Source organism: Bos grunniens, chromosome 3 (genome assembly GCF_055505025.1).
Source record: "Bos grunniens cultivar Pamir isolate PY7600 chromosome 3, Bosgru_T2T1.0, whole genome shotgun sequence".
NCBI classification, from domain to species: domain Eukaryota; kingdom Metazoa; phylum Chordata; class Mammalia; order Artiodactyla; family Bovidae; genus Bos; species Bos grunniens.
In genome coordinates, this window is record NC_141167.1 from 75,041,987 (window position 1) to 75,054,597 (window position 12,611).

Genomic DNA, 12,611 nt, shown 5'->3' on the forward strand with positions numbered 1-12,611 from the left:
TCTGAATTAAGCCTAGATAGAACTACTCTGTCACACAGAGTTGTTGTGTGGTCAATTGCTCAGTTGTGTCCAGTGCTTTGCGATCCCATGGACTGTAGCCCACAAGGCTTTTCTGTCCATGGGATTCTCCAGGCAAGAATACTGGAGTGGGTTGCCATTTCTTCCTCAAGGGGATCTCCCTGATTCAGGGGTTGAACCCACGTCTCCTGCATGTCCTGCACTGGCAGGTAGATTCTTTATCACTGACCCACCTGGAAAGCCCATATATATACCTTTATACATAATATATACCTATCCCAGGTATTGTGAAGATTTATTAAATTATTGTTCTCTTTCTGTTTTGCTTCTACATTTCCTGAAGGAATTTGTTGTTGTTTAGTTGCTAAGTTGTGATCCACTCTTTGCAACCCCATGAAGTGCAGCACACTAGGCTTCCCTGTTCTTCACTATCTACCGGAGTTTGCTCAAATTTATGCCCACTGAGTCAGTGATACCATCCAACCATCTTATCCTCTGTCACCCCCTTCTCCTCCTGACCTCAATCTTTCCCAGCATTAGGGTCTTTCCCAATGAGTGGGCTCTTTGCATCAGGTGGCCAAAGTATCAGAGCTTCAGCTTCAGTCCTTCCAATGAATATTCAGGGTTGATTTCCTTCAGGATTGACTGGTTTCATCTCCTCACTGTCCAACAGACTCTCAAGAGTCTTCTCTAACACCACAATTTGAAAGCATCAGCTCTTCAGTGCTCAGCCTTCTTTATGGTCCAACTCTCGCATCCGTACATAACTACTAGAAAAACCATAGCTTTGAGTATAAAGACCTTTGTCAGCAAAGTGATGTCTCTGCTTATACACTATCTAGGTTTGTCATAGCTTTTCTTCCAAGGAGCAGGTGTCTTTAATTTCATGGCTGTAGTCACCATCCACAGTGATTTTGGAGCCAAAGAAAAGAAAGTCTGTCATTGTTTCCACTTTTCCCCATTTATTTGCCATGAAGTGAGAGGACTGGATGCTATGAAGGAATGGAAGACTGGGAAAAGTTGCAATGCTTTTACATTGCATTTCTTTTATTTCAAATATAAATAATATTTTTCTTTTGATTCTTTTATACATACAGAAAAGATGGAGATCTTATGTTTACTTGAAACTAATTAACTAGAGAAATAGACCCACAATTCCCCCTTAACCCCAAATCATACAGTAGTTATAGTCAAACATGGGGGGGCAGTTGTGAAGAGCTGAAGGATCCAGCTTCTTCTTAACCATCTGTGTCCACATCATCCTTTTAGCAGCACACAAAAAATTTAAAGGAAACAGCTCAAGAGACTCTTTGGGGCTATTTTATTGTTGAAAGTCCCAAGTGTTCACTTTATTTGGAATTATGGCATTGAAGTGCTGGTAGAATTTGTGTTCAGCCACTTCCATATTTCGTTTCAGGACTCTGAATCATTTAACCCTCCCAATATCAAGTCAAAATTCCACTCTTTTTTTATAGGGCACATTTTTTCTCTCTCATAGGTACAAGATATTTTTAAGGGTTCCAATTTGACTACAAAAGAGGGGTAACAGAGGAATTCCAGAAAACTCCTAAGACCAAGCTTTTCAACTGATGCTTCAACCAGAAAATGGGGATGTAGGAGTAGACAGTCACTGAACAGAGAAGAATTGGTTTCAGTGAATGCAAAGCACATTCAGTGATGGTGATTTCAGAGAGAATATGGGCCTGTAATACCGCCCTGCCTCCTTTTTTTCATTATGATTGCTTTAAAATAATTCCATCTTGAGGGAGGTGGGCAGGAGTGAAGTAGATGTGGCTATAAAGGGGCAAGCTGAGGGATCTTTATGCTGAGGGAAATCTTGTATCTGACTGTTGTGCACACAGGGCACAGGACCCTACACATGGGGTGAAACTGCATGAACTAAACACACATGTATGCACGCACATGCAAATGAGAAGTACAACTGAAGAAATGTGAATAAGATCAGTAGATTGTATCTCTGTCACTTTCCTGGTTGTGATACTGTACTACAGTTTTACAACATGCTACATTGCAGACACTATGTAAAGAGTACACGAGACCTCTCTGTATTATTTCTTACACCTGTATGTGAATCTACATCTCTTTCATATGAAAAAGTTGAAGGAAAACAAGAAATATAATGCACACATAATTCCATCTTAATAATAATTTTTGATATTATCCAGAAAATAATTCTAAAACCCAAATTTGAACAGACTTTTCCAGGCTGAACCAGAGAAAGTTTTTCTACAATGTAAGCTATCATATGGATATTGATGGTGCATATTGATCATGCGGGGCTTCCCCAGTGGCTCAACAGTAAAGAATCTGCTTTCAATGCAGAAGACACAGATTCCATCGCCAGGATGGGAAGATCCTCTGGAAGAGGAAATGGCAACCCACTCCAGTATACTTGCCTGGGAAATTTCATGGACAGAGGAGCCTGGTGGGCTACAGTCCATGGAATGCAAAAGAGTCAAAAACAACTTAGCAACTGAGCATGCATGCATACAAAAGAGGCTATCCTATCATCACAGACAAAAATTTTTTAAACTTTCAATATATTTTAAAAACAAAACCAGTGATGTATTTAAGCAGGAAATAAACACAAACTAAACAGTAAAATCGGAGAAGGCAATGGCACCACACTCCAGTACTTTTGCCTGGAAAATTCCATGGATGGAGGAGCCTGGTAGGCTGCAGTCCATGGGGTTGCTAGAGTCGGACACGACTGAGAGACTTCACTTTCACTTTTCACTTTCATGCATTGGAGAAGGAAATGGCAACCCACTCCAGTGTTCTTGCCTGGAGAATCCCAGGGACGGGGAAGCCTGGTGGGCTGCCGTCTATGGGGTCGCACGGAGTTGGACACGACTGAAGTGATTTAGCAAACAGTAAAACAGACATATATATATATATATATACATATACATATACATATATATATATATATACACACGGACAGCTTAATCTTTACCTTAACAGAAGGAATAGGTTTTTTTGGGATAAAATGGTTTCTTTCAAGTGGTAGAACGGTCACATTTTCTTTTTTCAGTCTCAACTTTTCCTCTGCTATGATTTTCTTGCGCTTCTCAAGATAAGGTCCAAAGCTTGGCAGTTTCTAATAGGAAAACACACAAATAAGAAAGCATGTTACTTCACAGAATAGAAAAATGTGAGAATATAAACACATAAATATTATGAACAAACAAAATGTGTGTTTGGAGATTGGTTCAGGTAAACTGCAACAAGGTCTTCATTCTTGGACCATTAGTCTTCTAGGTATTAGATTTCATTAATTATTAAAAAGAACACAATATCACAATACCTTTACCAAATATGTATGTGTTACAAATGTTAATTTAAAATACATCTCTAAAAACAGAATAAAATTCACAATGGTAAAATCAGACCACTCACTTAAAACAATAGCTATTAGTTAGACAATTTGTTTAGTTCATATAGACAGAAGGTGAAACCTATTGATGGTTTTTTTCCTTTTCATCAGGTTTTTAGCACAGTATAGACACAGCCCAGTCTCTGACAAATGCTTTTGTCAATAGCAAAGATACTTTGCCAAAGTTCTAATCTGTATCTCTATTTTATTATGTTCAAATTCTTACTACATCTCTTTAAAGATTGTAACTAATGTTTATTGCAGTCTACTGGAATAGCTGAAAAACAGAATGGTAAAAATATTGATTTCTCTGTACAGAAAATAAACTTTATTTGCATGAAGGTGGCAAAAATAGAAACGAAAAGCAGGAGAAATATCACATTGCTTAAACAAACTCCATCAGTATTCAAAATCACATTATGTAGCTTTAAATCTCAAGGTTATTCAACTGTACTTTACAAAGTTCATTTAGAAAGATACCTGGGTGTCATGGAAAAATGCTAAGTGGTTTCAAGTTAACATGAATATGCCCTCCTATTATTCATTATCCTGTAATTATTTCCTCTTCACTTTGTCCTTCTCTTCTAGAACCTTTGATCTTCACTTTTACTGACATATACTGCTGATGATGGGCACCATTGAATTCCAAATGTTACGTGTTTGCTTGTAACCTGGAACTGCTAGGCCTCTTTTCTAAGACTGCAAAAATAACCCCCTCCCACCTCTCCTGCAGAATAAAGCACATTTATCTCGCTGATGAAGGCTTGGAAAACTACAGCACTCCAAGGTCATACTGATCTCTGACCTAGCAAGTACTTTGGTACAAAATCATAGTTGTTTCAAAACACTGGCCTCTACCTGCCAGGTTGCATAATGCCCTAGGAAAGTGAGTTCTCTGGTCCTTTAGAGATGTCAATTGGGTAGGTAAACCAAACTTAAACTATGTTACAATTCAGCCAAACTGCAACTGGAAATTTATATTGGCAGAAAATACTTATGTGTAACTATCTATGATTGTTACTTCCATTATCAATTTACTGTAATTATGTCAAGTCGAGCAAATAGAAACAATGTTATGAATGCCAATTTAATTTACATACAATTAAACCTGAACTATACACTTCATCTCTGCACCTTAATGCTTTCCTAAATTACTATATTTAATGATTACAGTAATATGTGAAATGATATGATGGAGGGAGAGAATATATGGATATATTGTATCTATTTAATCATAAAATAAGTGATGCTGTGCTATTAAAACACATACAGTATAAAACAAATCCTTAATATTATCACATATTTAGGGCCCTTTAATATAGAAAAGACAAGCTTGCTTAGAGTATCCTCTACCGAAATGACTCTTTCCCCTGGCACATGAGGCGTTAGGGATTACACTTGGTGCCAATACCCCTTAGGGTTCTGATAACACCTCAGAAGGCGGTGAATGCATGTCCACTTGATACAAATCTTGTCAGAATATCACTCTCACCACACTTCTACATCAAGGACACTCACACACTAATCTTACATCCTTGAAGATTATCAAGATTTGTTAGTGTGAAACACATGACCTCTGAGGCTAGCAGATCCCTCATGAGGAAGGCGAGTTTTATGAAAATCTGAACCATTATCCTCTTCCTTGACAGGGTCTTATCTTATTCAACACTGTCTCATTCCACCTAAAAGTTCTATAAAGTTATTCAAAAGAAATCATTCTTGGAACTTGTTAATCTACTTTTAAACATAGACCAGAGGAGATATTTCTTTTCCATTTAAATTATTGTTTATCCAAAGAGAAATAAAGTAGTTACATTTAAACTGTGATGATTTAAATTGTTCCAATAATGGTAATAATAATAATAATAGAAAAATTGTTTGCTACAGAATAGAATACAGCTTGCACAGACACCAACCACTTGTTATTTGGTGCATTTTTTTTTTTTTTTTGCAGTGGCTGACCATATTTGCCATATTTAACTAATGCAGCCTTTTCATGACTAGAAGTGCTATAATTATAATGTGTTAATCTTTTATAATTTATCCTAAGGAGAGGTTCTCAATTTAACATAAAGATTCTTACAGGATTTTCTCTGTGTGTTAGTTGAAGAAAACAGTGGAAAAGAAAGAAAACTCTTGTCAAAGTTTTCTTTAAATTGACAGCACACCCACACAGATCACTGACTGCCCCTTCGATGTTCCGCCATTTATCTCCAAATCAATGAGGGTCTCTTTGCATGTGGTTTCTCACTGCCACATGGAGTCTGAAGTGTTGGAGGAGCAGTTTCCAAAACTTCAAGGTTGCTATAGTCATTTTGCTTTCTGCATTAGTATAAGAAATTTCAGTGCTTTTAAAAAATTATTATTATGTTGCTCATACTTAAATGCCTCTAAGATAGCCGAGAACTGAACATTTGAAAAGTTAAGTTTTCTGAAAATAAAAAAGATCAATTGCCCCTTGCATCTGAGCACCATATATTACACTTAGGCATATGTCTGTGTTTAGATCTTGCCAAAGGGACAAACCAGAGCAAAATAAAAATAAGAAAGAGTGAAGGTGAAAGTATAGTGGGCCACTGTATATGTGTGCAATCAGTGATGATTAATAAAGCATTTAGCTCAAATCTCTGCCCGAACATACAGTTAATTGATTTCCTATTGCAGGAGGAGAAGCAGCAGGCCCTGACAGAGCCAGCAGCAGGAGCTTTTCCTCTTCATTCATTATTTTCTTGCAGAAAAAGTTGTAGCCTGCGGTAACTCCAAGTGAGAGGTTTGAGCGTCATGCTATATTTCTTAAACAAAAGAAAAAGTTCTTTAGGACTCTCAAAAGCTGCTTTGTAACTGATGAGCTGAACAAAGCTCAGAAATGGTGTGATTTTTGTTTCAATAGTTTCTCCAGGGATTCATCATTGATGAAATTGTCCTCACCAGAAAAGCTAAATCCTACTCATTTAAAGATAACAGTATCTCACACTAAAACTGTCTCTATCCAGATATTAAAAGCATTACATTGCCGATAGAAAAGTGACAACATAATGAATCAACAAGGATACCTTAAGCCAGCAAAGCTTTAAGGTAAAGAAGTCTATTTGGATTATAATTTATTCATGGATCAATCTAAAGGTAATTGAGCATATTATGAAGCAGAAGAGGGTTCTTGTTTCTAATAGAAGCAAGCACTAGTATCTCCCAGTTTAAATTGCATATTTTTTATGAGAATGGCAGCAAGTTGGCTAATAGCACAGGTCTACAGTGCTGTACGGAGAAGATGATGGCACCCTACTCCAGTGCTCTTGCCTGGAAAATCCCATGGAAGAAGGAGCCTGGTGGGCTGCAGTCCATGGGGTTGCGAAGAGTCGGACACGACTGAGCGACTTCACTTTCACTTTTCACTTTTCACTTTCATGTGTTGGAGAAGGAAATGGCAACCTACTCCAGTGTTCTTGCTTGGAGAATCCCAGGGATGGGGGAGCCTGGTGGGCTGCTGTCTATGGGGTCTCACAGAGTCAGACATGACTGAAGCGACTTAGCAGCAGCAGCAGCACGGTGCTGTAAGAGATCAACTCTATTTTTTAATCGTATCCTCTTACCTGATTTGAAACAATGAGGGCAAGAAAGGTAATTTCTTTGATAACCAAAAGGTAATAAGTTAAAAGATAAAATGATTTCAAGTTATACTGAGTGTGATATAAATATATATATTTCATATACTGTTAAAACACACACACATATATATATACACTGAGTGCAATATATATATATGTGTTACAAATTGCATATATATTTTGCACTCAGTAAAAACCTGAAATCCATATGTGTGTGTGTGTGTGTGTGTATACTGTGTGTGTGTGTACACACTGACAGATTGAAGAATAAATTAAGTGTAAATGATATAGTATGCTTCACGACTAATAATTAATTTTTTTACAAATTTTTTACAACTTTTTATAAAAAACATGTTTACCTATGACTTAGTTACACTATCTTTTGTAATTTAGTCAACATCAGATCAGATCAGTCACTCAGTCGTGTCCGACTCTTTGCGACCCCATGAATCGCAACATGCCAGGCCTCCTTGTCCATCACCAACTCCCGGGGTTCACTGAGACTCACGTCCATTGAGTCGGTGATGCCATCCAGCCATCTCATCTTCTGTCGTCCCCTTCTCCTCTTGCTCCCGTTCCCTCCCAGGATCAGAGTCTTTACTAATGAGTCAACTCTTCGCATGAGGTGGCCAAAGTACTGGAGTTTCAGCTTCAGCATCATTCTTTCCAAAGAAATCCCAGGGCTGATCTCCTTTAGAATGGACTGGCTGGATCTCCTTGCAGTCCAAGGGACTCTCAAGAGTCTTCTCCAACACAACACTTCAAAAGCATCAATTCTTCGGCGCTCAGCCTTCTTCACAGTCCAACTCTCACATCCATACATGACCACAGGAAAAACCATAGCCTTGACTAGACAAACCTTTGTTGGCAAAGTCATGTCTCTGCTTCTGAATATGCTATCTAGGTTGGTCATAACCTTCCTTCCAAGAAGTAAGCGTCTTTTAATTTCTTTTAATTTCATGGCTGCAGTCACCATCTGTAGTGATTTTGGAGCCCAGAAAAATAAAGTCTGACACTGTTTCCACTGTTTCCCCATCTATTTCCCATGAAGTGATGGGACTGGATGCCATGATCTTCGTTTTCTGAATGTTGAGCTTTAAGCCAACTTTTTCACTCTCCTCTTTCACTTTCATCAAGAGGCTTTTGAGTTCCTCTTCACTTTCTGCCATAAGGGTGTTGTTATCTGCGTATCTGAGGTTATTGATATTTCTCCCAGCAATCTTGATTCCAGCTTGTGTTTCTTCCAGTCCAGCGTTTCTCATGATGTACTCTGCATAGAAGTTAAATAAGCAGGGTGACAATATACAGCCTTGACGTACTCCTTTTCCTATTTGGAACCAGTCTGTTGTTCCATATCCAGTTCTAACTGTTGTTTCCTGACCTGCATACAGGTTTCTCAAGAGGCAGATAAGGTGGTCTGGTATTCCCATCTCAGAATTTTCCACGGTTGATTGTGATCCACACAGTCAAAGGCTTTGGCATAGTCAATAAAGCAGAAATAGATGTTTTTCTGGAACTCTCTTGCTTTTTCCATGATCCAGTAGAAGTTGGCAATTTGATCTCTGGTTCCCCTGCCTTTTCTAAAACCAGCTTGCACATCAGGAAGTTCACGCTTCTCATATTGCTGAAGTCTGGCTTGGAGAATTTTGAGCATTACTTTACCTGCGTGTGAGATGAGTGCAATTGTGCGGTAGTTTGAGCATTCTTTGGCATTGCTTTTCTTTGGGATTGAATGAAAACTGACCTTTTCCAGTCCTGTGGCTACTGCTGAGTTTTCCAAATTTGCTGGCATATTGAATGCAGCACTTTCACAGCATCATTTTTCAGGATTTGGAATAGCTCAGCTGGAATTCTATCACCTCCACTAGCCTTGTTCGTAGTGATGCTTTCTAAGGCCCACTTGACTTCACATTCCAGAATGTCTGGCTCTAGATCAGTGATCACACCATCATGATTATCTGGGTCGTGAAGATCTTTTTTGTACAGTTCGTCTGTGTATTCTTGCCATCTCTTCTTAATATCTTCTGCTTCTTTAGGTCCATACCATTTCTGTCCTTTATCGAGTCCATCTTTGCATGAAATGTTCCTTTGGTATCTCTAATTTTCTTGAAGAGATCTCTAGTCTTTCCCATTCTGTTGTTTTCCTCTATTTCTTTGCATTGATCGCTGAGGAAGGCTTTCTTATCTCTTCTTGCTATTCTTTGGAATTCTGCATTCAGATGTTTATATCTTTCCTTTTCTCCTTTGCTTTTCACTTCTCTTCTTTTCACAGCTATTTGTAAGGCCTCCCCAGACAGCCATTTTGCTTTTCTGCATTTCTTTTCCATGGGGATGGTCTTGATCCCTATCTCCTGTACAATGTCATGAACCTCATTCCATAGTTCATCTGGCACTCTATCTATCAGATCTAGGCCCTTAAATCTATTTCTCACTTCCACTGTATAATCATAAGGGATTTGATTTAGGTCATACCTGAATGGTCTAGTGGTTTTCCCTACTTTCTTCAATTTAATTCTGAATTTAGCAATAAGGAGTTCATGGTCTGAGCCACAGTCAGCTCCTGGTCTTGTTTTTGCTGACTGTATAGAGCTTCTCCATCTTTGGCCGCAAAGAACATAATCAGTCTGATTTCGGTGTTGACCATCTGGTGATGTCCATGTATAGAGTCTTCTCCTGTGTTGTTGGAAGAGGGTGTTTGTGATGACCAGTGCATTTTCTTGGCAAAACTCTGTTAGTTAGTCTTTGCCCTGCTTCATTCCATATTCCAAGGCCAAATTTGCCTGTTACTCCAGGTGTTTCTTGACTTCCTACTTTTGCATTCCAATCCCGTATAATGAAAAGGACATCTTTTTTGGGCATGATACTGGATGCTTGGGGCTAGTGCACTGGGACGACCCAGAGGGATGGTATGGGGAGGGATGAGGGAGGAGGGTTCAGGATGGGGAACACATGTATACCTGTGATGGATTCATTTTGTTATTTTGCAAAACTAATACAATTATGTAAAGTTTAAAAATAAAATAAATAAATAAATAAATAAAAGGTCTTGTAGTCTTCATAGAACCGTTCAATTTCAGCTTCTTCAGCGTTACTGGTTGGGGCATAGATTTGGATTACTGTGGTATTGAATGGTTTGCCTTGGAAATGAACAGAGATCATTCTGTCACTTTTGAGATTGCATCCAAGTACTGCATTTCGGACTCTTTTGTTGACCATAATGGCTACTCCATTTCTTCTGAGGGATTCCTGCCCGCAGTAGTAGATATAATGGTCATCTGAGTTAAATTCAACTCCATGCCCGAGGCCAGGGGCGGTGGCCAGGAGGACCAACCCCACGTCCAAGGAGCTGTGGCTGCACGGGTGCAGGAGGGCCTAGAGGAGCTATCCCACGTTGAAGGTCAGGAAGGGTGGCGGTGAGGAGATACCCCTCATCCACGGTAAGGAGTAATGGCTGTGCTTTGCCGGAGCAGCCGTGAAGAGATAACCCACGTCCAAGGTAAGAGAAACCCAAGTAAGATGGTAGGTGTTGCAAGAGGGCATCAGAGGGCAAACACACTGAAACCATACTCACAGAAAACTAGTCAATCTCATTACACTAGGACCACAGCCTTGTCTAACTCAATGAAACTAAGCCATGCCCGTGGGGCAACTCAAGATGGGAGGGTCACGGTGGAGAGATCTGACAGAATGTGGTCCACTGGAGAAGGGAATGGCAAACCACTTCAGTATTCTTGACTTGAGAACCCCATGAACAGTATGAAAAGGCAAGATGATAGGATACTGAAAGAGAAACTCCCCAGGTCAGTACGTTCCCAATATGCCACTGGAGATCAGTGGAGAAATAACTCCAGAAAGAATGAAGGGATGGAGCCAAAGCAAAAAGAATACCCATCTGTGGATGTGACTGGTGATAAAAGCAAGGTCCGATGCTGTAAAGAGCAATATTGCATAGGAACCTGGAATGTCAGGGCCATGAATCAAGGCAAATTGGAAGTGGTCAAACAAGAGATGGCAAGAGTGAATGTCGACATTCTAGGAATCAGCGAACTGAAATGGACTGGAATGGGTGAATTTAACTCAGATGACCATTAGTCAACATACACAATATCAAATGCCTATTCTGCACAAGGAAGTGTCCCTTGCTACATTAAAGGTTGAGTAATTTCTATATGTAATGTGTATAATTATCATTGCTAGTAATTTTATAAGTATCTCTTGTCATTCATTAGGGCTAGTGTCATACTGAATAATATATCAAGCATATCTAGTTTTGTTGTTATCTAAAGGCATTGTGGCAGAAAACAATTTCTAGTTAATTGGAATGATAAGGGGAAAGACAGTAGTTATATGAGGTTTAGATGTAACTGATAATTAAGTAGGCAAAGGTAGGGTTGTTTTGAAAAATGAGAGTTTGCTTTGGGGGTCTGTGGATAATGTGAACTGATAAAGTCAGTAAATAGTTTTTTTTAGATTAAGGTCTTGAGAATCATTTTTATTTTGCTGTGCTTAATTCGTGTGGAACTGTTTAACTATTCCTAAAGCTATATAACTGTCTTTCCCCTTATCATTCCAATTAACTAGAAATTGTTTTCTGCCAATTCATATTATCGCTTCATCTTTTCTACGTTCCCATAATAAATCATTTTAATATAATGCCACTTTATTCAGTCAAATTCAATAAATACTTAAATTTTTAATGGATATCTGACACGTTGGTACATGCTTGGGACAAAAAAAAAATGAATACACTTGGTCTTTAGTCTCTTTTAGATTTTAAACTAGACTGGAGAGACTTTAGTGAAAGAAAAATTAGCAGACATTTATCTTAAATTCATAAATCCTTCAGAAAATTCAAAATGGTCTAATATGTATCAAATATTGTAATGCTCAGATCTATAAAAATCTATTCTAAAAATTATATAAAAAAGAAAATAAAGGCATTGTGTACGAAGATCCTTGGAAAACTATTTAATCTCAATCAATGATCAACACAAAGTGAAGAGAATAAACTTTCCAAGATTTAATCTTTAACAAAATTCAGTAAGGCAATGAGTACTTTTGGATACCTAAAATAAAAATGTAGGAGCACAATGGTTGGGAGCCTGGGTTCTCTTAGTGTGTTCCTGCTGCTGCTGCTGAGTCACTTCAGTCGTGTCCGACTCTGTGCAACCCCATAGACGGCAGCCCACCAGGATGCCCCGTCCTTGGGATTCTCCAGGCAAGAACACTGGAGTGTGTTGCCATTTCCTTCTCCAACACATGATAGTGAAAAGTGAAAGTGAAGTTGTTCAGTCGTGTCCGACCCTCAGCGACCCCATGGACTGCAGCCTTCCAGGCTCCTCCATCCATGGGATTTTCCAGGCAAGAGAACTGGAGTGGGATGCCATTGCCTAACACACCCTAATTAAATCACTACATGCTCAGTGTGATGTAAGAAAGTATGGGAAACAGAAATGAGAGGTCTGTTCTGTTCTGTCTGAATACACTAATTTTTCTTCTTCCCTTCCTTCAATTATGACAGCAATTAATTGCTTATGTTTGATTCTGAATTTTGTTCCATAATCTGCTTTAATGTGGCTTACATTTAGAAA

General features: G+C 38.8%; 1 protein-coding gene across 1 annotated transcript in view; it reads right to left on the reverse strand.

Annotated features, from left to right (window-relative positions):
- DPYD (dihydropyrimidine dehydrogenase) overlaps window positions 1-12,611 on the reverse strand; it is a 927,694-nt gene that overhangs the window by 21,762 nt on the left and 893,321 nt on the right. The window contains exon 21 of the mRNA XM_086391370.1: window positions 2,996-3,139. Coding sequence (XP_086247496.1) covers window positions 2,996-3,139 — 144 coding nt within the window. The remainder of the gene's footprint in view (window positions 1-2,995; window positions 3,140-12,611) is intronic.